The following is a 27,570-nucleotide window of genomic DNA, read 5'->3' as shown; positions in this document are numbered from 1 at the left end:
GCCACTAGAGGGAACTAAAGAATTGCTCAAACATCCTGTCCTGTCTTTTTACGTGTCAAAAATTCTGTAAACATCTCTTTGCAGCCTTAATTTACAATAACATATATTAGTGTCTTTTGGAAGTAGTGTTATAATTCACACAAGACTTCTACTGCACATTGCTTTGCCAAAAATGTCAAAAAAAGCTTAATTTCACTTCTTTTTTTCTTTAAGGTACCTTCACTTGAACAACTTTGTCATTGTGCCAGAAGGTAATCAGAGATTTATCACAGGACCTGTTATCAGACTCACATTTGGCAGCTTGATGAAAGAATACCTGGTCTTCACAGTGGAACATTTCAGTGTTTCAATCACAAGATTCAGATAGCCTACAGTAAAACACAGATCTCTCTCACACCAGTTTTATCAGTTTATCTAATTTGCAAGTTGTAAAAATGAAGAAGTGATTGTGCCACTGTTGCATGTTGCACCTCTGCTACACAGGAGGAGTGACAGCTGAATTTCTAGTGAAGACAGGATGTTTGGTCTCTGTTGCAGGGACACCTGTTTGGAAGCACGACAAGCATTAATTATAGCAAGGGTGCAGCGCGAAGATAATTCCAGACCCTGTTCAAAGGGAGCCCTGTGTTTGGCCTGGCGCATCGTCTTCCTTTGATTCCTTTAAGCTAGGACGTTGTTCTGAATATGAGATGTGACGTTTCCACTTTCTGTCCTAATTCTGTGCTGTTTATTTGCTGTTATTTCTGAGGTTTTCAGTGTGTTGTTTGTGCATCCCCCTGTACATTCAGCATGGGGTTGTTTACTGGCATGTCAGGCTTTCCAGAAGTTAGAAATGCAAGCACAAGAAAGATTTTTTTTTGATTCAGAGAACAGCAGCTGACAAGCAAGCTGAATATGTATGTAGTAAGGAAGCCTTGGGAGAATCTCATTTGGGTAGCGTTGGGCTCCTGTACTAGGAATCCTAAACTAGGATGCGTCTTTGAGTATTGGATTGTCACACAGTGTGTGACTGTGTCCTTGATTCTGATTGCATTGCTGTATTGAAATAATGATTAGCAGAAACTGAGGGATTTAACACCATTGGGTCAGCCTTGCTGCAATTAGAGGAGTTAAAACTAACCCAATAATAACAAAACTCTACAGTGCACTTTACACTACTTGCTTAGCAATATCATAGATGAAGCAAATACATAAGCAAAACCAATGCACATATTAGAGGTGGGCTTTGGTGTGCTGGTAATCACCTCAAACCTGGGGCAAGAAAGGAGTCTGTTGTAAATAGATAGACATTTGTGATTTGGAGTCGAATGGTGTTAACACTGCCATGTGCCCCCGAGCCCTAGAAAACTCATTTGAATCGCTGCACAGCTGTTTGGCTACATGGTGCCAACAATACCTTCGTAGTTAACTCAGAGTGTGGTGGCGTGTTTGGAGCTCAGCCCAGTAAGATGGGTTCCACAAATATGCTGTTAATACGGTAGTTCAACAATTTACCAAAAATGAACATCACATGAATGACCTACAGTGTGTAGTTTTAGAAGAAGTGAAATTAGATACGATGGAGAACCGTAAAACAAGAATAAATGGCTAAATAGACTGAATACCACGATGCCTGAAGGTTTAAAGAGAAAGGAACAGTAGATCGTTACACCATTAACTGAGTAGTAAATGACATCACAAGCACATTAATAGATTTAAACAAATACGTGAGTGTACTTACCATGGCATAAGTAACCCCACTGTTTGTTTTTAAACAGACTTTCCCTTGACAAAGGTATGTTAAACTTAGCGAAACATTGGGAAGTTGTCCCTTTTTTAAAATAAGACATGCGTGTTACATATTACATTCTGTAAAATTTCTCACCCACAAAGGTTTTTTAGCACCCTTCTGGCTGATTCACTCATTTTAACACTGTGCTGACGTAGGAGGCAGGTGACAAAGCTACTTGCAAGGGTTCGCTGGTAACCGTGTTGCCGAATCACATAACAACATAGCAGAGTTATTTGTGGGTGTTAAAATGTCACTCTAGAAGATGTGCTCATGTTAGAAGAGAAGGAGAGGGATGCAGCTGGGTAGGATAACAGCATTGTTAGAAGAGAAGGAGAGGGATGCAGCTGGGTAAGATAACAGCATTGTTAGAAGAGAAGGAGAGGGATGCAGCTGGGTAGGATAACAGCATTGTTAGAAGAGAAGGAGAGGGATGCAGCTGGGTAAGATAACATCATTGTTAGAAGAGAAGGAGAGGGATGCAGCTGGGTAAGATAACAGCATTGTTAGAAGGTAATAGAGTAGTTGGTATGATGTGACACTGTAAACCACAAGGTTGCTCTATGGTCTTATGTTGTCAGTAATAATAATGATGATGATACTAATAATAATATGAGAAATACAGGGTTAACCCAAGATAGAAACTCTTCATTTGCTTTATATGACACTAACAGTAGGTTTTCCATAATACTACTACTAATACTGCTATGCTTTGTGTCTAGCTATAGGCTCGCTAGCTAAACTGCAGTCCCTGGACCTGAGCGACAATGCCTTGCAGGCAGTCTGCCCTGAGATTGGCCGGTTGAGCTGCCTGCGACACCTGAGGCTGGCCAGTAATCGGCTGAAGTTCCTCCCTGCAGGTACGATACACTGTGTGCCCTGGACATGCTGCTTTACATACAAGGAACTCTGCAGTCTGACCTACCCTGGACATTCAGGGGAACCTTTCACTGTTAGCACCAGGGGCGGAGAAACCTGTATAAATTAGCAAAAATCACAGGATGACAAGATAGCGTCTGTGTTGATAGGCTTATCCTTGCACTGTCAACTGTGAAAAAAGAAACAATGACAGAAAATAAATAAATAGTAGTGAATAAATACATGGAAATAAAATGTGTTGAGTAGGGAGTATTGCTTCCTTTAGGAGAAACAGTAAAATGACATTTCACTTTGCGTGCTGAATGCACACACACCTTCACAGGCTCTGTCCATGTCATGTGCAGGGAACCCCTCCCCCCAACAGGAAACTGGACCAATCTAGTCTCCACGCTCCACACACACCTTCACAGGCTCTGTCCATGTCATGTGCAGTGACTCCCCCCCCCCCCCCCCCCCCCCCCCCCCCCAAACCCAAAGGTGACCAGTTATGTATTTACATAATACCTGACGAGCTTCTAACAATTGTTGAAAGACATTGTAAAGTCCTGACCCTCCCTGTTCAGTGAAGACCCTGAGTACTGTATCTGAAGGCCAGTACCCCGTACTCCTTGTTTGCTGGTCCTCTTAATGTACTTTATTATAGCTCTTCGGGGCCTCTTTCCTATTGACACTGGCAGCTCATACAAAGGCTGTTTGTTTGTTTGCTTGTCTGATTCCCAGGTTTTAGCAGCGTGCAGATTGCTGTTTGGCCCAGGTCCCTGTCATGCCTCTATTTTTAAGCCTGAGTGTCTCTTGATGATGTTGGCTGGGTTCGCTCGAGTCTCTCGCTAATGACTCCCAAGCAGACATTTCTTTCACTCTGGCAGCGCCCCGCTTCACTTTTTGGTTTTCCTGATTTAGTAGCGGGGAATAAAAATATGCACTAACGAAACAGGTTTGGAATGCCAGGTGGGCAGGCGTCCAGGGAGCGCAGTGTTGTTTTTCCAAGCAGGCACCCCCGGGGAGCTGCAGAGAAAACACAGCGAGTGCAGCAGGGCTTCTATTTCATACATCTGGGACTGCTTGAGACTGTCAACAACCAGATCACCTCACCCAGCCTGTTACCTTTGCTATTGAGCTCTTCACAACTCTATAGAAATACATAATTTGAACCAAAAATAAATACAAATAAGTGATACTTTACTATTTTATTAACATCTTTTATTTTCATTGAAAAAGCAGCATACAGTTGGAGTCTTAAATCCATCTGCGCATTAACATGATTCCATGCTAGAGTATTTGCTAGAGCTCTGGCTCAGAGGGCTAGAGGGAGGTTGGAGTTAAAAGAAAGAGGTTACATTTCCAAATGCAGGTGCAGCCCGTGCCTATAGGTGGGGCTGCTGTCCTGGATATTAAACTGTTATGAAGTCATTGTCTGTGCTTCACATCGTGGGCGTAACCCCTAGTGGGTATGCACTTCGTTTGGACACCGGTGGAGGCAGGCTGGAGTGGAGTCCGTGGTTAGCACTGTTTCCAGGCTGGGTTCAGGACAGGTGCCCTGAGAAGATGGTGGATATGAAAATACCAGTGGAACACCTAAATATCTGCTCCATGCTTCAGGACGAAGACATCAGACAAGAAGGAGCTCAGTGTTGCAGCTGCTTGGTTTTCAAGCGGAGCGACAGTAATGAGATCAGTGACTTCCTTAATTAACAGAAAAAGAAAGCCCCACTTAGAAGGAAAATGAACAGTTCTCAGCCATCTCACTTAGCCCAAACTTGAGAGATTTCTTAATATCATCAATTTAGCTGAAAGAGCCAAGCTGCCCAACGTTTTGATATGTTGTACATATCTTTCTCAAGGGAGCATGTGTTTGAATCAAAACATCGGAGGTATTTATAGCTTTTTGTAGGCATGACAACAAGTTGTTATTGTTAATATTCAAACCTAAGATTTATTCCTTCATGATGTAATGGTGTTCTGTATACTTTGACATCATTTTTACTTCTGTCTTTAAATCTGCCTTAATTCTAATTAACATTTATAGATCCACACACACACACACACAGTGATGATACATAAGTAATGTCAAATTTTTTAGATTGAGTTAGAGAGTTAAAAAATAATTAAGAAATTATTTAGTTGAAACTGAACTGGTAAGAAGAGTATCCAAAGTATATGGTTTGTGTGCACAGAGGTCTCTGCGAGAGCCAGAGAAGTCTATACTGTGGAGAGCGAAGCACACAGTCCATCCATTCCCAATCTGACCTCTTCAGAGGTCAAAAAGTGGTGAATAAGGTTCAGGCATTTTTGGTCAAGTTACTTTAGCTACCAATTATATTCTTGTACATTTGGATTTATGGTAAGTTGAAGTATTTAAAAGCAGTACATTTGGGCAGCTGAGATTAGTCAGTTGAGAAGCAGAAACCTCTAGGTGTCAGTACTTCCAGGTAATAGGATTGTTTTTCACAGATCTGGATATTCTGTATTTTATATAATTGATGGCAATGTGAAATACTGTCATTGAGACAGCCGTTGTGTATCAGAGACGCAGTGCACGTGCGTCTCAGCCTGGAAAACGTCTGTCCGTAGACGTCTCGTTAGAAGAGGTCAGATTGGGAATGGATGGATTGTGTGCTTCGCTCTCCACAGTATATACTTCTCTGGCTCTCGCGCAGACCTCTGTGCACACAAACCAAGCACCAGTCTAGGCGCTGAAAGTAAACATGTTTTAATTGATTTCATAAACCGTACAGCTGTCTCAGACACGCTGCCCTGCAGCGGAGAGTCTGTCACGGCACTGCGGGCAGCGTTTGAGATGGTCACTGTCCGTATGTGCACTAAATGAAATTCAAAAATCATCCTGAACAACTGCTTTTTATTTTATTTGCTGCTTTTATGATTTAATTCATGCTTTTCTTTTTTTCCTTCAGGTTTCTTCTTTTTTTTCTTGTGATTGATTTTACAGGCATTGGTCCCTCTTCTACTAATCTAAGCAAACACCCGAGAGGACTGTATTTGAATGTTTTCAACACATGACTGCACAGTATATTCTGCTATTTACTGCATTAAAAAAAAGTCATAACTCAGTGCTGATTGTGCTGAAGTAACCGTGAGATTTCTCACGCATGCACACTTAAAAGATAAAAAAAAAAAGATACAAAAATCTTCTACAGCTCCTGAATAAAGTTACAAAATTTCAGAAATATTTTCTGTAGCAGTGATGCCCAATGCAGATACTGGTTTTCAGTGCTTTTGCTGCATGCTTGAATTCACACACTTCTCTAGAATTCACTGGGTGTTCAAACTGCTTGTGTGGGTAGGATTAGTTAATTCTGGTGTAAACTTGCTCCCCAGCTTTCCTTAAGTGTGAAGGTGAACAATGAGGAGTTTTGCATGAGGGCGCTGTCACTACAGTATTTAATCCTAGTGCGAAAACGGTATAGCCTCCATAAGGGTACAGGAACGAGATAATCATTTTCTTTGTGCTTCACTTTTAACCAGGAAATCAGCAGGAAGGTTCACTGACCAGCCCTTCATTGACGCACAGTGCATTTCGCACAGGTCCACATGTGCACAGCACATGGGCCATCGCAACATATATCTTTTCTCTAGCCAGAAAGCAAACATGTCATGACATTAACGCTGACAAGAAAACTTCTACTAAACATCTCTCCCTTCCTCCCTCTCTTTGTGTATTCGTGTTGTTTTGTATTGTGGTATTAGAAAATTAGTCAAGGGTACTGATTAAGACCCTGCATCTTTTGTGTTTGTCTCTGCTGCTGCGCCCTGGGTGTCATTTCTTTTCACGCTTTTTTACCCACTTCCTGTCCCCTGTAGTGGCTTTTTCGGTTCACATGAGATCTGCTGTAGAACCCGTTGCCCCCCCCCCCACCTCTGGGTTTACTGGCAGACACGATTCTGATATCATAACAGTTGAGATAAGTAGAATATTGCCTCGGATCAAGAGCAGGACAGAAATAAATGTCACAGCGTTTTTAATTTGGAAGTACAGTTTTGGAACATACTGATCTCAAGACTTCAACATTGTTATTGTTATTACTTTTCTTATTATTGTTTAGTGCTTTTCCCAATATAAGTGAGCCACAATTGTCTCATTATCCTCAACTCAGTACAGAAGATAACAAGGGGTCAAGTTATACAATTGTAAAAAGAAAAAAAAAATAGCTCAAAATGGGCTCCAGGTTCTGGTAAGCCCATAGTATTTCTTTTTAGATTCTGAAAAGGGGGGGGGTGGGACTCAGATTGCAAGAAGGAACTGACGAACACAGTTTCGAAGGGAGGGGGGGGGGGGTCAATGTCCTGCAGAAACTGATTAGTAAACCCATGTGGGCAGCTGAGGCGAGAATGGCTGCACTATACTGTATATGCAGTACTGTGTGAGGTGGCTCTGAAGTGAATCAGTTATCAGCAGTGGATGTGTGCAATGATTAATTTGCATCTCTTTTAGATTCCCCTGAGAGCACAGACACACTGTGCCTTTGAGGCCGCTGCAGCAGACTGACCACACAGTTTCGAAGAGGGGGGGGGGGTTGGGCTGTTGGTTTTCCTGCCCCAGTTATGGCTAATTGCAGCAGGAAAATGATGCACGTTTGTGGGTTTCAGTCATTTTGGCGCTAACCGCAGAAAGATGTATAACATGCTCAGTTTATTGTACTGAAATTCTTAATTAAATGTATAAATAAAGAAAAGGATACCAGGGAAGCAGGGCTTGTGTGTTTAAAGACCTTTTCCCAAATGTAACTGAAGGAATGTTAACTAAGAAACTTTTCTGTAGTCCTCAGCTAATGAAGGGATTGTACAGTGTGATTGAGTTTCAGATTCTTTTTATTTAATGGCAGTGTTGCAAGAATCATAGACTAGGCTAAGTTTAACCAGGATGCACGGGGTTAAACCAGCCAGAGATCCAGAGTTAGGGATCATTAATTATCAGTGTCCAAGCATCACCAGGCATGTTATTTATAAAAGTGTTTACATTTCCTGTCAATAGTACTGTGTTCACTGTAAAACATTACTTGTTACCAGTTTATTGTATGATGGTATATCAGCATCATAAAAGACAACTCTTTGACATAAAATTATTGTAAAAATGTATATACAGTATGTACTCAAAGTGAAGCACCAAAATAAAGGGAAACTAGATTCAAGGACCACCACCATAGATAATAAGGACAGAAGCTCTGTAGGAGATCTCTAATGCCGTTGCTTTGAATTCTTAAAAAGGGCATTTTGAGGACGGGATTTCATAGTGATGCTAACAGCAGAATGCAGCATTGTCACAGGTCACTTTTCTTTATACCGCATTCATTGTTTTTAATCTATTTCAAAGTATTATAAAACAATATAACAACATTTATTCAATACTTAAACCAGAAACACAGGGGGCCTCTGTCAGTCTAAGGGTTAAACGCACTAACCTTTGAAGACGCGCGTCTGTGTCGGTAAGCGGTAAGCAGAGGCCGTGTGATGCAGGGATATCAATAATACAACAAACAGCGAGTCCTGCTGCCTCATCTGGTATGAAAAGACAAGCGCTTCAGGTAGCTTCTGAGCCACTGCTGGCTTCTATGTGGGTCACAGGGAGCTCTTTGTCGGGGGAAGGAGATTAATGATCTTCTCTGAAATTGTTTTAGCGACACCATTACTGCGGCACAGCCTGATCCAGCCCTGAAGCTCATTGCTTGCTTCCCAGTTGAGGCTGGCCCTATTCTGTTCCAACGACCTTCATATTGCCCTTGTTTTTTGGCGCGCTCCGCTCTAAGGAGTTCCTGGAAAGCATTGCTTTCTCTGCACCAAGGCGGAGCACCGAAACCAAAGTCAAGTAGTACGGTCAGCAGCTTTGTTCAGCAGATTAATGTCTTTGAAGTCTTCAGGCTGTATGTGTGTTGAAGCAGGCTTGATTTAGGCAGAAGCTCCCCTCTCTGGCAGGGCTGTTTTTTGTGAGTAGTTGTGGAGGCTTGGTGTGGATGTTTCACTAGCAACGCAGTGTCGCTTGTGTCAAGGGCCAGAAGCGTGCTTTAAACACCACTGCAAATATAGGTCCGGAATCTCAGATGAGAAAGGGAGTGTAATGGTGATCTAGGTATAGGAAATCAATCATGATCCTGAACATTAGAAGAATGCTGATACTACACAATAACCCAATGCAAAAATAAAAAATACACAGACAGGTGCAAGTCTGCATCATACAGTATTATCCAGTTCTGTGAGTGTCCCTTTAGGGGGCAGCAGAAATATGCTGTTTTCCTCCAGCAGGCTCTCAGAGAAGGTTCCCTGGTGAGGAAAGTTTAGCAGAACAGAGGCAGAGTCTCAATTACCAGCCTATCCTGTCACAAATCACCCCTCTCTGCTTGTCCTTACGCTGAGAGCTGTCAGCCTTTCTTTGTTGACTGCTTGCTTCCAATTTCACTTTTTTTATTATTCCCTTTTCAGTATAGCAAGGGGTCGAGACAAATGCTATTAAGGTGCCTGGAAAATCTAATTTGTGTCTTTCTTAGCAGACATCAATACCGCTCATGCCTTAAAAACATGAGTGATGATTCTGCGGCCAGCATGCTACTGACTGAGTAACCTGTTCATGTTGTTTGTTCTGCCCTGTATATGAAGGATGGGTTGCCTGTTGTGGTCTTCAGAGGCAAGCAGGCTGAGCGTTCGTTAAGAGAGATGGCATTCATTTGTCCATAGTGCTGTTAATGAATTAGCAGTGTCCTTCATCAGTGTCTGTTACATTCTACCCTTATGCATACCTGCAAGCCCTCCACAAACACATCGTACACAAACGTAGCATGCACCGCCACTGCCTGCTACTTGAGAATTAGCCTTTTGCCTTGACACGCACACAGCCACCACATGGAGAAAACCCCACAAACTATACACAAAATCAAACAGGTGCACAGCACGTATACATTTCTGCGCACACACTTGCACCCCACGTGTGTGCAGACAAACACTCCTACACAAACGTGTACTGCATATCATTTTCATAGAAAACAGAAATAAAAAAAGAAAGAAGAATCCCAGTAGTTAAGAGCAGGTTAACATGCAACAAGTTTGCATGCAGACAGTTTGATTGTCAGATGGGTGCTTAGGGGCACCAGATGGACTTGCAAGGCACTTTGCACTGAAAATAACCTGTTTCATTGACTCCTTTTATCGTGCAGCCAGAGTTGGCTATGCCCGAGTCCCTCATCTTAAGCAACCACATATTTGCAGCTACCGAAAAGACAAAAAATAATTAACATTTTTTTTTATTTCCAGTTGGATCTGTACATGTCTCCATACAGTTTGCCTGGTAGCAACACCTGCTGATAGGCACAGGTCCTGAGCAGCTTGCTTACTGTCTTCACAAGTCCCAGTGACTGATTGCCTTGCCTCTTCCTTAGCATCACTGTGATCCTCTGCTTAAACCTTCCTTCCTTTGCAGAGGTCGGTGATCTGAAGCACCTGGAGACCTTGGACATCTCCACTAACCGGCTGACCACCCTGCCTGAGAGACTCCACCAGTGCCTTTCCCTGCAGTGCCTGACGGTCGACCGCAACCACCTGCGCTGCTTCCCCAGGCAGCTCTGCCAGCTGCCCAACCTCACCGACCTCTCCATGGCAGGGAACAGCCTAGCTTTCCTACCCCTAGGTGAGGAAGAGGGAATCTTCTGTCTTCTGCTGCATTGCAGAGCGATTAGTTTAGGTGTTGTTTTAAGTGGGATGTACAAAACATTGGTCTTGTGGGGGGGCTAGACAATTTAGATGTGCTTCTGGAGGGAGCCCTTCAATGAACTGCATGAATTGCACTTTTCCCTTGTTTTGTAACTCAATTGCATTATCTTTTTGCAAATCTGTTCAGATTGTGCTTTTTAGGACTCCTTGTCTACCGTGCCATTGTCCAGTTCAGCTCATAGTAAAATGCAGAATGGCTTGAACCATGCTGTGCAATGGGAGTCTTCACAAAACATCATGGAAAAACTAAATATTGGTAATTGCTGACTTCAGGTTGTCTCGCCATACAAGGGTAAAGTCTTTTTTTTTTTTTCCCCAAACTCCCCTCACCACTGGTATGAACAAGCCATTTTTCATTCTGCAGAATGGCCTGGCAATAATGGTTTTGATTGGCTGTCCCGGCAGCTACTCAGCCAGAAGTGTTTTCATTTCCCCGTCACGGAAATGCTTCTGGTTACCTTTGGTAGATCACAGATACAGGACTGGAAGAGCAGAGGGTATTTAGCTGTACCAGTAAAAGAAACTTGCCCTAGGAAAGCTAGCTGAGCTGATCACTTGCGTGCTAGAGAGATTGAACATTGCGATTTGGACGCTAGTCACTCTTCACTGTGAATTGCATTGAAGGAAGCCTTTTAGATTGAGAATTAACATCAAAGCCCATCACACAGCTCCCCGCTGCAGGTTTTCTAGTGTTGACTCGCTGCCAGTCATTTGGAGCTGATTTTCTACCTATCAACGTGGAAAATCAGAGAAAGGGATCATAACTCGCCAGGCATGGAAGAAAACAAGAGGATCAAGCTGGTGGAAAAAATAATAACTCATTATTTAGACCTGAAACAAAAAATATGTTTTGAAAAATGCTTTTTTTTTTTTTTTTTTTTTTTTTTTTTAATTCAGATAGCTTGGTAGTGTTTTTCTTTTCTTTTTTTCTTTGCAGTGCCTAGATTGTCTGACTCCGTCCTGTTTTATTACAGGCTGTAAATCAAACCCGTGCACTTAAAGGCTTGTCTGCTTTTATTAAAAAAAAGAACAGAAAGAAAATGAAATGAATGCATGTTCCATCTAAGCACGAAGGGGGTACCTTTGAGACACAGCAGTGTGTCGGGTGTTCCTCCTTGCGTGACTGTTAGCTTAGAATAGGGGCAGAGGGTTTGAGAGATGGTGGCACAGGTTTCGAATCAAAATAAAACACTGTCAAACACTGGGATAAAAACAGATGAACGTACTCTCACACTCTGGTTTATTCATTTATTCATGAGTCAGATTGTGTGTGTGTGTGTGTGTGTTTTTAGGAAAGAATCTTCCTCGAGAAAAGAATCAGTATAATCCTTTAATGCTGAGGATATATTTTTTTTAGTTTTCTAACAAAATTAAGCCAGCGTGCAGTGTGCTGTTTTTTAGCCATTTGATTTTGTAAAGCGCTAGCATTTTGCATGGCTTGCTTACTTAAAAGACGAGAAGACCGCGTCTCCCTTGCCAGCTGTACCGGTGTGCTTTCACATGGAACGATGCCTCACGCGTTTGCAGCCATGCGTCACGTTATACTTTCTGAAGAGCCAGTTCTGGGTTCAGGTCGTCAATATCACAGCTATTTAACAAGTGCTTTGTTTGTGGTGTTGGGAAAAGCTAGCTGGGATTGGCACTGGGATCTTTCCATGATAAAAAAAACGATAAAACGTCCCGATACAAAAAAATAATGAAGTTGCTGTGTATTTAATAAACTAGAAATGGTTACTCAAGTCATATTGACTTGAAAAAAATACCTACAAAAAAAATAAATAACGTTCCCAGTGCACTTCCTAACTTGCATCTCGCATTGATTCGTTCTGAATACTTAAACCCACCCCAACGACTGAGTAACAGCACATTCCTACATTTCTATTGGAGGATTGTAACACGCTTGCAAGATTTAAAACGATATGTTCTTGCTGGCGAGATTTAAAACTATATTACTGTATGATGGGGAGTAGTTACATGCTCATGTAATTTAAAACAGAATTGAAAATCATGGCGAAATGTGAAAAAATGTCTAAACACACAAAAACCCCAGAAGAATATGGCCCTGGCCATAAGAGTTTCATTGTGGAAGACAGCAAAGGAAAGAAGGTATAATTGAAGTGTGCAAGTACTGTCAAGTTACTACACATATTGTGACAGAAAAAAAACCGAAAGTAACTGAAAACAATCATTTCATACAATATATAAAAGCGAAAGCCCCCCCTCCAGAAAACATTTACATATAACTCAAAAATAGCTAAAAATAAGCACAGAAAAATTAAATTAATAAAAACCGAAAAACATAAGCCACCAAATCCAACTGAAAAATGAAAGCTTAAAAAAAAAAAACCTTGATTAATTTTTTTAATCTTTCTTTTTTATATCTTTTTTTAATCTTCCTATAAAAATATCGGGGTTTTCAAAGGTGACACAGGAACATTTTATTTCTTTTTGAACCGAGACACTCAAGGGTTGTTTGAACGTGCTTCAAACAATAGCACAGTGGATAACACTGGCCGTCCTTGTTTCATGCCAGCCATGTGGATGGCATATGTTAATACCATGATGTAAAGACTAGAATCAGCGTCTTGTTAGGGATTCGTAGCTTCTGGTCATTCCCCGGAGCAAGGCTTTGATCTGAGGAGTCAGAAGGAGAAAGTGGAAATGTTTCAGACACAGCAGTACTGTTGAAAGCAGCCACATGAAAAGACCCTTTGTGGCATAACGCTAGTCTTCCACAGATGGACAGCTTCCATGAGGTATAAAATCGACCCAGCCAGATGTGAGGTGCAGAAAGTCGTGACGCTTCATTCTGAACGTGTTAGCGAGCAGACTCTCTTCTCCACGTCTGCAGTGCTTTCTCGTTGCGTGATGCTGGTTAGTGACTCCCTCGTGGAGCTGTAGGGTTGATTGGAATTTAAACCAGCACACACTGGGGCAGCCCAAGCAGATTTTAAGCAGTGGAATGACGTTTCATTCTTTCAGGGTTTAGTGGCGCAAGAGTCATGTCCAGATGTATTGACTTTAACAGGGATTTAAATGAGGCTCTCATTGCATTGCAGTTTCACTTGTTCCATTTCCCTTGTTTTAATAGAAGCTTGATTAGCCACAGTGTATAGGTAACAAGCACAGGTGTGTCTTATTAAACTGCTAGTAAGACCAGGAATGGACCAAACTGCTCTGCAATGGGAGTCTTAATTCCACACCTGCTTTAATGCCCTGGGAAAAAATGGCATCTTTATTTTACTAGAAGAACTTTAGGCTTGTTAGCAAAGCAGAAGTTCTTAGTCTTGGTTCTGGGAAATTTGAGTTTCTTGTTTTTATCGTTCATGTTTTGAACATTATCAGTGTCCATAACAAAACATGCCTTGAATCATCCTTTAGTTTTTGTAAAATAGAACCTTTTATGTCATATATTTTAACTTATTACAGTGGTTGGTTTTTCTTTTTAATGCAGTATTAAATAATTTAGTGGTGTTGCTGTCTTTTCAACTCCTCTGGAGACTAGAAGGTCTGAAGCATCTTCTTGCCCACTGCCTTTGACAGATGGTCTTGTTCCTCCTTCTCCCTGCTCAGCTAACTATATCAGGCAGGGTCATTGACTGGATAGGATTACAGTTTAACAATCAGGACACACAGAGGTATTCTTCCACCTGGAACAGAGCGTGTGCCGCTGCCCTGAGATACCTTCCAGACTTGTTGACACTGTCCTCTTCATCACACTGTGAACAGCTCTGTGGGGGAGACGTTCACCTCCTGGGCTCTCTCTGCTCTCGCTAGAACAGTGTCCGTGCCTGTGTATGATAATGAGCCATGCATTAACACAAAACACACAGGGAAAATAAAAAATAATGGATTGCCTTAGGATATGCAATGAAGGCTCATCCAAAGCACACATCAAGGACTGTTAATCCATGTAAGGGATTCATATGCACAGCAGAAAGCAGTTCAGATTTTCAGAGAGTGAAGGTGAGCTGACGGTGAGTCTTGTGAAGTGGTGGATTGATGACTGGGGTGTTTCTGTCAGATCTAGGACGCTCCCGGGAGCTGCAGTATGTTTTTGTGGACAATAACATTCACCTGAAGGGCCTGCCGTCCTACCTGTACAACAAGGTCATCGGCTGCAGTGGGTAAGTTCCAGTCTTTGCGGAGAGTAAAGACTTAACCCTCCCATTGCCTTGCTTCACTTGCAGGAGACCATATGCTTTATTACCTCTATGAACAGGTAATGACATTTTTTATTTAGTTTTACAGATTCTCAGTCTCTGTTCTCCATAACAAATCATAGCAAATGTAAATGCAACCTAACAATGTGTCCTTGCGTGCAAATGCCACGCTATTAACTGAACGCTATACAGATCACTCAACTGTGGCTTGGGTTTCAGGCTGACTTGTGGCCAGACAAATATATGAAAAGATGACATAATATAAAGTTTTATGCCTCCAGTGCCAAAAAACAACCTAAAATAAACCATTGAGATTGTTAAAAATGAATCGACGAATGAACTGTCTTCGCTTTGGTGATTGTAATTGCAGGTGTGGCTTGTCCTCACACACCTCAGATCTGAAGCTGCTCTCCATAGCCTCAGAAGAGCTGAGCATTCCCATCCCGTCTGAGGTGAAGGCTGTGAGCTCAGAGAGGGAGAGGGTGGAGCCTCTGGAGGAGCTGGCAATGAGGATCCTCCACAACATATACAGTGACCTCGCCAAAGGTGAGCAGGGGAGAGAGGGAGGGGAGCTGGCAATGAGGGTCCTCGACAACATGTACAGCTATCACGTCAAAGGTGAGGAGGGGAGAGGGGAGAGATGAGGGAGGAGAGAGAGGGAAGGGAGCTGGCAATGAGGGTCCTTGACAACGTGTACAGCGACCCCGCCAAAGGTGAGGAGGGGAGAGGAGGGGAGAGAGAGGGAGGGGAGTTGGCAATGAGGATCCTGCACAACATGTACAGCGACCTCGCCAAAGGTAAAGAGGGGAGCTGGCAATGAGGATCCTGCACAACATGTACAGCAACCTCGCCAAAGGTGAGTGGGGGAGAGCTGGGGAGACGGAGGGGAGATGGGGAGAGGGAGGGGAGTGGGCAATGATGATCCTCCACAACATGTACAGCGACCTCGCCAAAGGTGAGCGGGGGAGAGCTGGGGAGAGGGGAGAGGGGATCAGTGAGAATGATATTAAAGCACTCCTGTGACTGGTCTGATCTCATTTTAGATTGAGAGCGAGCAAGCTTCTTCTCTGAAACTTGGCTGATACAACTTTTAAAGTTTTTTTTTTTTAATGTGCAAAACTGGCAGAAGACGACAAGCATATTTATCTAATGCTCTTTTTCTTCATAAACGCGGTCCAGAGAGAAAGCTTGGTGGGTTCACTGAAGATTAAAAGAACATGAAGGTTATATACAAGAAGTAAGGGCTGTTGAAAATGTCATGATGGTATGCAGTGCAGGTAAGCCATGTGGATCTACATGAAATGAAAAAAAAAATCTTTCTACACATTGTTAGACTGGAATGACAGTTTACACAGCAGAACACATGTGCTGTACTTCACTGTGTTGGGTTTCACTGTGTGTATGGAACCTGCTCTGCCCTGGAGAGCCTATGTTGGTGTTCAGTCTGGGGATAACGTTCTATGGATAAGACTGGAAGTCAGGGCCACTTCTGCTTTGAATATATTAAATACACCGTTTCAGAGAAGGGCAACAAGAAAAAAACTATTGAGGAATATACTTCTGTGATATGCATCCCAGGTAAATGAAACAGAACTGAGACCATTCCCATGTCTGGTCGGATTGGGACCATGTTTGAAAGGTAAAGGTCAGTGATCTGCCCATGCAAAATCCCATGTTGAATTCCCCAAAAGAAACATCCCCACACCCAAGCAATGAGTAAGGGTGTTGCAGGAGAGGTGCCTGAAGTGATTATTGATAAACCTGTCTTGGTAGGAAACAGTTAACAGGGCCATGCCGCTTGTTTCCACGGCCCTCGCTGGAGAGGAGATGGTAGCTCGCCGTGCATTTCTTCCAAGCCTCTGCACTGCTGAGTGCGAGAGAGACTGAAAGAGGCTCTTTTTGCACATGGATTTCCTTGTTCTCGTTTTATAGGGCACACATGGTGCAGAGAAGGAGGCCTTTTTATAAGTGAGGTGTAAAAATATATTTCCAATGTGTCTGTCCGACCAGAACAACAGAGTGGTCTAATCTGGAGGAAAAGTGGTAAGTGCTGAGAAGTGTGTTGGAGTTAGTGGATGCTTGCAACTAGTGACATTAAAGCACTAGCCACACACTTCAGTGTGAAACATTTTTATTCTCTTTGCTAGGTGGGGGGAAAAAAGGTCTCGGTTCAGTCATTAACTCATAACTTGCAATAGTTTCAAGAGCTTGTTTGTTTGTGTGTGTGTTTGTGTGTTGATGAAATGCCCCAGTGCTTAATAATAGATCCTCCTCTTACCCAGGGTGTTCGATCCAGCCTCCACTCAGTAAAAAGTTTGGTTCACAGCACTGGGCAGGCCCCTGTTTTGTAACGACAGGCTGCAGCAGCACAGGTACCAGGGTGCTAAAGAAGCTCAACACGGGTATGTGATAGGCCACACAGAATCCACACAGACGAGGGCTCTGAATCCTGATGGAGCTACAGGTCCTGGGCCAGGCCACCGGGAGCGCTGCCTGTTCAGTTTGTTTAAATGAATCTAATGAGGGCCGTTCTTATTGCACTGCCTTTGTCTAACCCAAGGGGCAACGGCTTGCTTGCTCAGGCTCGGATTTGGAAGTTGTGGGTTTGATTCCAGGCCAGTGTTGACTCTGCCTAGGTGTGAAGTCTAAAATAAATTAATGACTGTGGCAAACTGCAGCTCAAGGGAAGCTTGTCTTTGTCTAATAATGCAACTACTGTGCCCAAGTTCATTAGGAAAAAAGTGAACACTGCTATAATTAAATAATTTCAAAGTCATAAAAAAATGATATAGGGGCAAGATCAAGATTACTCCCCGTGCATTCGGGCGGATTGTTAGATGTGCCTGTGTGATAAAAGTAGTAGATTTTTCTGTTTTTGTGTTTAGTTCCAGACATGAAGTACCTGCCCCCGATCTCGTTACCCAAGAGTTTGTTGGAGCTGCTGCAATGCCCTCTGGGACACTGCCATCGCTGCAGCCAGCCCATGTTTACCATTGTCTACCCCAAACTCTTCCCCCTAAGAGAGACACCGCTGGTGGGCGTGCACCGCAGGTAATGACTGAGGATCCCAGTGCGGCCCCCAGCCTCCTCCTCCTCTGACAATTAATACCCTGTGAACAGCCACCAGTATAGTAGCGTCTCCGGCAGTTTCAGATTGAACCTGATTTCACACTGAATTTGAGTATCTATAAATCTTAATCTAACTCTTCCCTAAAAATACTCCAGTTGTAACTGTAGAGTTCATTTTGCATTCACTTCTGTCCATGCGGTTATTGGGGAATGTGATTTTTAAATTTTTTTCTATCAATGATTTTATTGCTGAGTTGGGTCATCAGTAAAGCCATCAGTGCACACACTTGATGTATCCGACTGTCTGAATCAAGAAAAAGGCAGTTAAAGTTTCTTAAAGTGTGGCCTGACACAGTGACACATTGAACACATCAGTGAAAAGAAACCCAGATTGCATTGTGCTGCTTTTCAGTGGTGTTCAGGTGGCCGGGCTGGAATGAGGAGATCAGCTAATTGAAAGGGAAGGCAGTGCTTGCTGGTTTCCCTCAACAGGGGAAGGGTGTGCAGCCTCATGCTGTGAGTTTGTACAGTGCCTCGCTGTGTCTGCATGAAATACAGTTTTGTGCAGTAACAGCTCGTGTTGTGATTACCTGGGCAGCAAGCCAGCAACACCAGATGAATGTAATAGTGGAGGAAAAAAAAGTCTACCTGCGATTTCATTAAACTGCAGGGACAAGAACCCATTGAGATCATTGTGTTCATTGGATACGGTTCCAATGGCAGCTTTGATGAAGGACAGTACAGTCGATCCTTTTGATTAAGAGCTTCCCTTGGCCTGTGTGGTAGTGTGCCAGCTCCACTAATCCACTGCCACAGGTACAAGTCCCTGCCAACGATGTAAACATGAGATGAGATCATAGGGATAAGTTCCTTCCAAAAACCGTGCCGATTTTGAAACATTCGCTTAGATTGATGAACCCAATTGTAATTTTAAGCTTCACAGATATTATATCAACAACAATCCTTTTGAGAGCTATCATTTGTAGAGAAGTTCCTGTTGCTTTGCCAAAGTAGTCCTACGATATGTACAGATCACGCCAGGAAAGTTTGAATCAGCAGTCAGTAATGCATGAGGACATGCAAAGACCCCTACCATCATATGAGTGGACAGTACTGGTTATTGCGAATAGCAGTAGTCTTAACTATCATTACACATTGCCTTGACGTATACATCTTTCAGTAATGCCTGGGAGCTTGCCAGTACCAAACCCCTTCAGCGCTCCCACATACCCCTAACACTGCTCTTCTTTTACATGTGTTTTTTAACAGGACGACAGTGAGCTTTGTTGCATATTGCTGCTCCAGCAAGTGTGTACGCAAGTTCGACCTTCAGAGCTGATTTTAAATAAGCAACTTATTGGAAGGACCTTGTCATAGGAGAAAAAATAATATAATAAAACAAATCTTAACGGATCTGAATGCCTTTCACTGTCATTGACAGAACTGGAAGGAGGAAGACGAAACAGTGCGTGTGCCCCCCCCCCCCTCCTGGGCATCTCAGATCTCATTTCCAAGGTGCCCTGGTGAGTTGGCAGCAGATCCTTGAAGGTTTTTCTTGGAAAATGATTAGTTAAGTGAAGCCTGAAATCTCCAGCTGTCAGAAATACGGGACGTCCCATGTGAGAACTGGGGTAAGGTGTGATGGAGTCCAGCTGAAGAGAACTACGATCAAACTCAAAGATCTTGCTTGGGGTGGTTTGTGTAACCAAGATCTGATTTTATCAAAATGCATGTATCATCCATTGTGTGAAGAAATGGTAAACTCTTGCAGACCCTTATCAAGAACACGTCATGTCAGAAGCTCTTATTATGGTAAATGGATACTCTTGGACTGAGTTACTTGAAAGATTGATCATTTAACACAGGCTTAACTGTTTTTTTCCCCCAATTATTACCAGTTTAATGTTTGTTCTTCATTTGTGATTAGTACAATCTGATTAATTTGTGATTATCAGGACAAGACCATTGCCGCCAGCTGATCTAAAGCTTAAGTCACTGAAAGAGTCGAATGATTAAGCTGCAGTTCAAGAAAAGCTACAAAACCAGCAATTAAAATTCTTGTGGATTTCATTTGTAACAGTTTTTAAAAAGTTTTTGTTTTATAAAAATAAAATCTGCACAAATCTGTGAATGCTCTGTACACCGTGACGTTGCAGAAGCTGTGCAATAATATCTCGATCCTGCAGGGCATTAAAATGTATGTGTGTCGTTTCCATCAGAAATGTTCTAGTCGATATCCAGAGTGCAGAAAGGAAAGAGGCTGTGTTTTGATTGCTGTGTAACATCTGATTGCTGTTGAGGAGAAGGTGAATAGTTCTTGGAAATACATTCTGGGCTGCATCCCACCTTGTCAAGAAATGGGAACGAATTCTAGCAGCTGAGAAAAGTCAATCCTACATGTAGCAACACCTGTTTGATTTCTCCAGCTGCTGTGTTTGGGTTAACAATGCTATTGGTACCTCTCTGCTACTCAAGGGAAGCTGGACGATGGAGCAGCTCAAACTGGTCCCACTTGCCTTGTATTTTCTCAGGTAGTGCTACTGTACCTCTCTGTACCCACATGTACATTTTTCTTGCTGATTTGTTTAGTCATTTTTACTCTCTCTATACCAAGTCTGTATTTCAGTTATTTAGCATGGTGAGAAACTCATTCTATCTGTCATGTCTGAAAAAAAAAATAATAGTAGCATATTTACATTATTTGGCCACAAGGGGATGCTATGCACAAGAAAAAAACATCTTAAAGGTGAAGAGATGTTAGCCACACTCTTAAAGCGTTCAGCACATCCCTAGTAAGGACACCAGAATAAGCAGATTATTCTTCAGGAATTCCTGATACATTTAAATGTAGGCGCCTAAGTTATCCTCTTTTCATACTGTGCTTAGAGCTCCGAACTTATTAAAATTGTCTGGGTTTCTATTCACCCTTACGTTCTGACCTTTGGCATCTCCACTTCATTCATTTCAGAAGCAAAACTGATTCTCAAGCCAACATGCCCAACTCTGCCCTCCTTTTTCAGTCTTTTTCATCACTCTGCTCCAACTGTGACATGAAGTACACAGAAACGGCTACGTCTCAAGCTGCTTAATCCACCTCTTTGAGCCTCCAGAGTGCAGCTTTGCTATTAACAAGTGCTGAGAAGAGGAGCCCTGGCAAAACCAAACTCCCTGTGAACAGAGCTGATGACTCGGTAACACCCAGCGGCACCAAAATCAATCAAATTGCTAAATCCTCGCAGGAGAAAAGGAGGCTTTCATGCAACAGGATGTTCCTGTTCCTTGTCGGGATGGTGCGTACTGCAGGATCTTTTGTTCATCATTAGGGTGGACTCTGCATAATACAGAACATGCCTGAACATGGTTCAAAATAAATTAAAAAAAAATGAAATATTCCTAAAACATGCATGTGTTGTTATTTTATACTTTAGTTGAAAATAAGAAGGTACAGAAAGACGAAAAAAGTACACCCGCTGTTAGACCAACGAAAGCCCTCTGCTTTCATGACGGCAGCCTGTATGGCTTTTAGTTAGGAATCATACATAATGGAAGTCCATGGGATACCCCCAGAGAGGTAGGGGGTGGGGGGTATCTATGGAATGACTCTGAGCTGCAACATGTTTGGTTTCATGAGGAATCCAATATGAAGACTCTCTTGATGCCAGCTCATTTTTGGTTTAATGAGGAATCCAGTATGAAGACTCTCTTGATGCCAGCTCATTTTTGGTTTAATGAGGAATCCAGTATGAAGACTCTCTTGATGCCAGCTCATTTTTGGTTTAATGAGGAATCCAGTATGAAGACTCTCTTGATGCCAGCTCATTTTTGGTTTCGTGAGGAATCCAGTATGAAGAATCTCTTGATGCCAGGTCATTTCTGATAATCTGTAATTTGATGAGCTGGTATGGTGAGGCTGTTTATCTTCTGCATAAAGCTCAGTGAATATTGCCCCAGTGGTGCTCTCAAGAGAACTCTGAAGGGCTGAAGTGAAACACAAACACAAACACCTGCCCTGTTCAGAATGGTAGAAACAGCTGAATAAAGAATGAAAGGTGATGGCATGTGTAAGAGAATTGGGTTATTTATGTTAGATCCTGGGGTTTGGAATATCAAATGCGCCCTTTATGAGGTAATGCAATACTCTTATTCATTTGTTCAAATCAATGTGTTTATATTTGTAAAATGTGTTGAATTTAAAGTTATTCCTATGCTATTTTGCAGTTGAGTTTCTAGAATTTCCTGGGGACTCCTCGGCCAATGTTTATGGACCCCAGATTTTGAGCTGCTGCTACAGAGTACAGTGTTAAGGGACAGTAATTAGAACACCACTCTGCTGTCTCAGAGAGACTTGTTATATAAAAGAAGTATGATTTCATCACACAACTCGCCCTGAGACCCGGACCATGCACTGGGAGGTGTCACGCTGCGTTTGCATACAGAATAGGATCGCTGTTCAGCAGGGAGGCCGGCAAGCCCAGAGCACATTAATGTGATGAATTTTACACACGCTAATATCTCCTTGGGTTTTTTTTTTTTTTACACAGAGCTTAATCTGGACTGTCAAGACAGTCAGGCTCTTTATGGGAACAGTGCTTTTTTATAGCTCTATTAGGGGTCTACCGTGCTTTATATGTATAATATAATGTTCTGCAGCACAGAGAATGTGTGGCCCTCTGAATGGCATGTATAGGAGTGGGGATTGGTGCTTGTATTTTGGAAGGTGCATTCAGATGCACCTGGTGGGTTCCAGGGACGCTTGTGTCAGGTCCATTGTATTTTTGCATTTTTCCCCACGGTTGTCCTATGCATTTACCATAGTTTTACCCTGGTTTGCCACGTTTACTAATATGCTTTACCATACCTCTCTGTGCTTTACAATGCTTAAGTATGCTTTTCCATGATTTCACCATGCTTTATTACACTTTGCTATGCTTTTACTTTGTGAGACTGTATTAGAGGGAGCCCTGTAGAGTGCAATACTGTGATGTGTTAATGGGGAGTGGGGTGAGGAGGCTAAATCCCCAGCTGGCAGAACCTTGTGCCCCCCCAATCCCATTCCCCCTCCCCCCAAGGTTCTATGCTATACTCTGTACTTAATTCAAGTTCATCTGCTCAAACTTCCCCTGCCTGTTAACTGTCATTTCCAAAAGTTCTCAACTTCTAACCATAGGAAGGGTTCCACAACTCTCTTAAGAGACAATAACACTGAAGCGGGTTTAAACTAGCAGTGTTTCTGGAAATATTCTATGTTGAATCGAATATTGGGAGATAGGTGCTGCAGCTGAGTGTTCATGAAGAAAAGCACTGTCCCACTTTAGAAATTCTTTCAGGAATGATATCATATTGAAAAGCATTGTCCCACTTTAGAAACTCTTTCAGGAATGACATCATATTTTGGTAACTCAGTGGTGTGTAACACAGGGGGTGGTCAATCTTGTGTGTGGCTCTTTGAGTTGTGAGGTAAAATCCTGCTTTTTTTTTTTAAATGATACATCTGTCTGAGACAGCAGAATGGTGTTCTAATTGCAAATGTTTTTTATTTCCTCAGCCAGTGGATGGGCTCCTGAGTGCACACACAGTAATCCAGTCTGTATCAGCCAATCTGTGGACAAGCCTTCCACGTGGCCACACTAATCAATCACATCCATGCTGCTAATCCCCTGCTCTGACACATGGCTCTGGTCATTACAAAGCTGTCTGCTTCAATGACTATCCATTCCCTATCCATTCACCTGTCCATCCAGCTATCTTTCTGTAATTACTCTCTACCACTGGGGCCCAGCAATTAATCCCAGCCTCTCATATAATTGACATTCATTTTTACGCACAGCATCGGGCTGTAAGCAGTTCATTATTCACTCACTGTAGCCTGACCCAGAGACCACGCTTGGATATGGCCCTCGATGGCTGGGGCTTTAATAAAAAGACCTCTGAAATCTGTGACCCACTTTCTTGATGTTCAAAAGTAAAAGGAATGCTATATGCTGTTTAAAGAAAAAATGTAGTAAGTGCTAACTGATAGGTATTAAACCAGCAGAAGGATGCCTGGATCCACCCCGTTGGAAATGCCAGCAGCTCTGGTTTGTTAGCTGTACTGGTTTTCTACTGCTTATACTTGTTCAAGAGACTGGGATGATGGTTATTATTCTGGTTTGAGTACAACCCCAAATCTTCAGTCAGTTTTTGTTTAATAAATGACGTTACTGAGAACTCATTCTGGATACAAGACCCCACTGAATGCTTGCCCTAGTCCCCAGCTGATACTGGTCACCAGCAAACCCACAAGGTGATGATGATGATTAATGTTGTTGTTGTTAATATTATTACATTTTTTTTTATCTGTGGAAGGAATGTTATTCCCTTGATGACAAGCGTTCTTTTCTATACGGTTTGGTGTATCTTTACTGATTCAATGCTCCACACATAGAGCTGAGTTGCTGAGGAGGGCAGATGGGTGAGGTGGAAACAGCTGAGGAGACAGGAAAGTGTAAATGTTTTGTCTGAAGTCTGAAGCTAAGCCTGCCAGAAGTTATGCGTTGACCGCGTCTTTAAATGTAGAGAGCCAAGGGGAAACTGTACAGTTGTACTGTATTGGATGTCTGATGTTGTAAATGGTGCACAATGCGGTGTTGTAGTTTCATGTTATTTGTTGTCGGACTTGTCTCGGTTTGCTAACGTTTGTCTTTCTTGTGTCACTGTTCTTCCCTGTAGTAGCTCTGAAGTGGGGTAGAAAAAGTAGAAGCACACTGGAGAAGAGATGTTTCTTCTGAGGCTACAAACAAAATAATGTCTAACAAAAACAAACCCTTTTGGAGGTTTGTGTCATGCAGTTAGATCCAGGAAATCATCTGACCACAAGCAGCAGCAATCTGAGTGAAATAAATAAATAAATAAAAGAATGTGCAGGGAATGGGTTTTTGTTTTATTCAGGTGGAATCCTGTACAAGTGGGCTGTCGCAGAATGTTTGCCTCTTGCTTTCTCTTCTCACCACTCTGTAATTTCTGCTTTGTTCGTCAGGCATCTCCCATAGCAACTGTGCCCTGAGTGCAGCCAAAAGAAGCTGTCTGAGCACAGAGCAGACTTGATTTAACAGTAGCCAGATTTCAGACCCTCTTCGTCTGGCAGCAGGTGACCTGACAACTGAAGGCTGGCCACTGCTAATGAGGAATGTGAAGAATGCACTTAATAATTACACTGAAGGGGAAATTTGAGCTTTATTCTGCAGATGTGGTATTCTACACTCACGATGGATTCCATTTCTCTAATTTGCCATCATTTATAAAGAAAAACTTTTCAATAAAAAATATTACTTTTAGTCTTGTAGACTGTCATAGGTGTGTAACAGGCATGCAATGTCCTGCCAGCAAACCCCATTCAGCATGGTTCATGGTGTGGGTTTCACCTTCGTGCACACTCCATAAAAAAAGTAAACATATACACATATATATGTGTGTGTGTGTTTGTGGTAATGTTAAAATGTACACTGGGATGATTCTTTTCAGGCAGCAGTCTAAAATAGCAACTGATAAAAGCTCTCAGATATTCCTTTGTGACGCTGATATGGCCTCCAGCTGAAATGTTCTTTACATTCACAATTTAAAGGAATTTTTACATCACCTGTTTTTGTCTGCTACCAGGCTACTATCAAGGCTGCGTTCCCATCTACTCTACACTAAATAAATCAATCCCAAATTATACCTCATCAGCGTACGGCGTTGGTCATTTTGCCAGCTGATTGAACCTCTGTGGTCTCAGAATGGAACCAGTGTACATGGAAGTGGAAATTGGGAATCAGATGTGGAAATGAGGTGGAAATGCTAGAATACTGATGAATGTATCCCAGGGAGAAGACAATATGGAAAAGAAATCCAAACGTATGCTAGACGAGCTGCAAACTGGAGCCAGTGAGCTCACTTAATATGAATCACAAATGTTTGGCCGAGGATTAGACAGGCTGACACCTGGCGAGGTGATGTTAAAATACATGAGGTCCAGAGAACGTCAAATTTTAACGTCAATTAAAGACATAGCGTTGGGGAGTGCTGGAGCAGACTGTGGAGGGAAACAGAAACCTTCAGGGACAGGGAAGTGGGATGAGTCAAATCTCCTTCCAGAGCCTCCTCAAACAAACCTGGACCTGAAGCAGCCTGGTCCTCCTGAGCAAGCCCACCCAAACACACACAGGTCCTGGAGCTCGGAGGAGCTGCTTTGGCACCGCCTGAACTGACTTTACCTCTGACCTTTCACAGCTGCCAGACTGCCAGGTTAGAATTAACTAACTGAGATCCGGGCAGCAATCCAAGCCAGGTCCCAGAGGTGGCAACTCAATGTGGAACAAGCAGAGTACATTAACTCAAGCCATGGGATGAAGGGAGAAGCACATTTCACTGATAATTCAGATGCCTGCAGAGCAAAGCAGTACCAACTCCTACAAGTTTGCTTGTCTTCTTCTTCATAAGCAAGAAGGAAGTGCCTGTCATAGCTAACACATACACACAGGTGTTTCTCCCCTGAAGGCATTACGAGTTATATCCAGTATTAGAAGTGGAATCACTGAGGTCACATCCCCCTCAATTAAACACCTGAAATGCTGTTTGATTAGAGTGCCAGCTCTTTGACAGCAACGTCAATAAAAATACAAGCTCAGTTAAGTGTGAAAGATAAATAAAACATTAAATCACTCAGCGCTAGTGGCAAAGAGCTGTACTCTCAAAATAGATTGTGTGATTAACAGCAACCTTCCTAGTGTCAATAACCTGCTGCATAGTTTAAAAGACCCTTGACTTAATACTCCTTCCCTGAACTTTCACTAATACACTGATGTCATAAAAAAACCAACAAAAAAACTCCACTAAATACATGTTAGAACGCGCGCTGTTAAATCTTAATTAGTTGCAGTTTACCGTGAACATTTACTATAAAATGATGCAAAGTGGCAGTAAACCTGCTGTTTCTCTTTGTCATCATTATATAATGAAGCTGTGTAACATGTAAGGGGACTTAGCATAGCACTCAGTGACACCTTTGAATGTTTAACTGTGGTTTTTGACTTTACTCTGCCACAGGTGGCCACATGGTGTAATTGCAGAAAGGATCCACAAGGGAACCTGAGCTGCATCCCCCATTCACAAGCTGCCAGTAAGTTTTAATAGGACTGAGGGACATGGAGTTCAAGGCACAAAGTAAAATGACATTTGAACTATAAACTTCTTAGAACTTAGTACTCCAAACCAGACCTTCATTTATTTATTAAGATCTTAATTGAGTTTTAAGCAATACAGGGTATCTGAAGTACTAACAAAATAAGAACTACTGACAGGACTAATGGTAAGCACTCTAAACTCTAAACTCCCTGGCTCTGCCCAGTACTTTGATGTTTACTCTGGTGCTAAATGTGGCTGCAGTGGGATGCAAACAGCTGTCTGACGTGCTGCACTGGTAAAGCTGGACCGAGTCACCTTCCAAAGAGGGCATGCAACAAACCCACTGGCCCCTGACGGACCCCTGAACCCCTCAGGCTTGGTGAAGCAGACGCCCCAGCCCCACGTTTTCTCCCTTCTTTCCCCAGCAGCCCAGCCCTGTCTCAACGCAGCATAGTATTTCTCACTGAGATGAAAACATTTAACATGTCCCATTGTCCTGTGATTCAGCACCAGCGTCCCTCTGCATTCTTCACATAACCCTGATAACACGCTGATACTGGCTGAGCAGCAGCAGTAGATACTTAAAGAAGCACAGGGCAGCCGTCAAAGCGACTTTTAACCTCCCGCCTGCAGGGGGCCACGCTGAAACCTGAAACACTAAGAAACTTTTTGTACAGCATGAGTTGCAGCACACGGGACTGTACTTTCAAGACTTACCGCCATTTGAAGATTTGCAATTAAAGAGTGTTAATTGAGCGCAGATGCTTTCAGTCTAATTAGAAATAGAAAAACTATACATGCAGTGCAGGACATGCTTTTGGTTTCTGTGCAGTTGTT

At 42.6% G+C, this 27,570-nt stretch overlaps 1 protein-coding gene across 7 annotated transcripts in view; it reads left to right on the top strand.

The window, feature by feature from the left end:
* The window catches only part of LOC121299066 (leucine-rich repeat-containing protein 28-like), a 28,162-nt gene extending 3,329 nt beyond the window's left edge, over positions 1-24,833 (top strand). Inside the window, exons 4-11 of one of the 7 annotated variants that reach the window (XM_041226567.1) lie at positions 214-251; positions 2,491-2,628; positions 10,071-10,277; positions 14,385-14,487; positions 14,894-15,069; positions 17,409-17,574; positions 20,019-20,123; positions 20,561-21,650. In XM_041226567.1, the coding sequence (XP_041082501.1) occupies positions 214-251; positions 2,491-2,628; positions 10,071-10,277; positions 14,385-14,487; positions 14,894-15,069; positions 17,409-17,574; positions 20,019-20,123; positions 20,561-20,681 (1,054 nt within the window). In that variant the 3' untranslated portion in view covers positions 20,682-21,650. Of the gene's footprint in view, positions 1-213; positions 252-2,490; positions 2,629-10,070; positions 10,278-14,384; positions 14,488-14,893; positions 15,070-17,408; positions 17,575-18,861; positions 20,124-20,560; positions 21,651-24,300; positions 24,562-24,607 lie in introns of those variants that run through there. The other 6 variants (XM_041226573.1, XM_041226572.1, XM_041226570.1 and 3 more) reach the window with 6 other exon arrangements.
* Positions 24,834-27,570: the final 2,737 nt, after the last annotated feature.

This window comes from Polyodon spathula, chromosome 24, assembly GCF_017654505.1.
Source record: "Polyodon spathula isolate WHYD16114869_AA chromosome 24, ASM1765450v1, whole genome shotgun sequence".
NCBI lineage: Eukaryota > Metazoa > Chordata > Actinopteri > Acipenseriformes > Polyodontidae > Polyodon > Polyodon spathula.
This window is presented reverse-complemented; position numbering and strand designations above follow the sequence as displayed.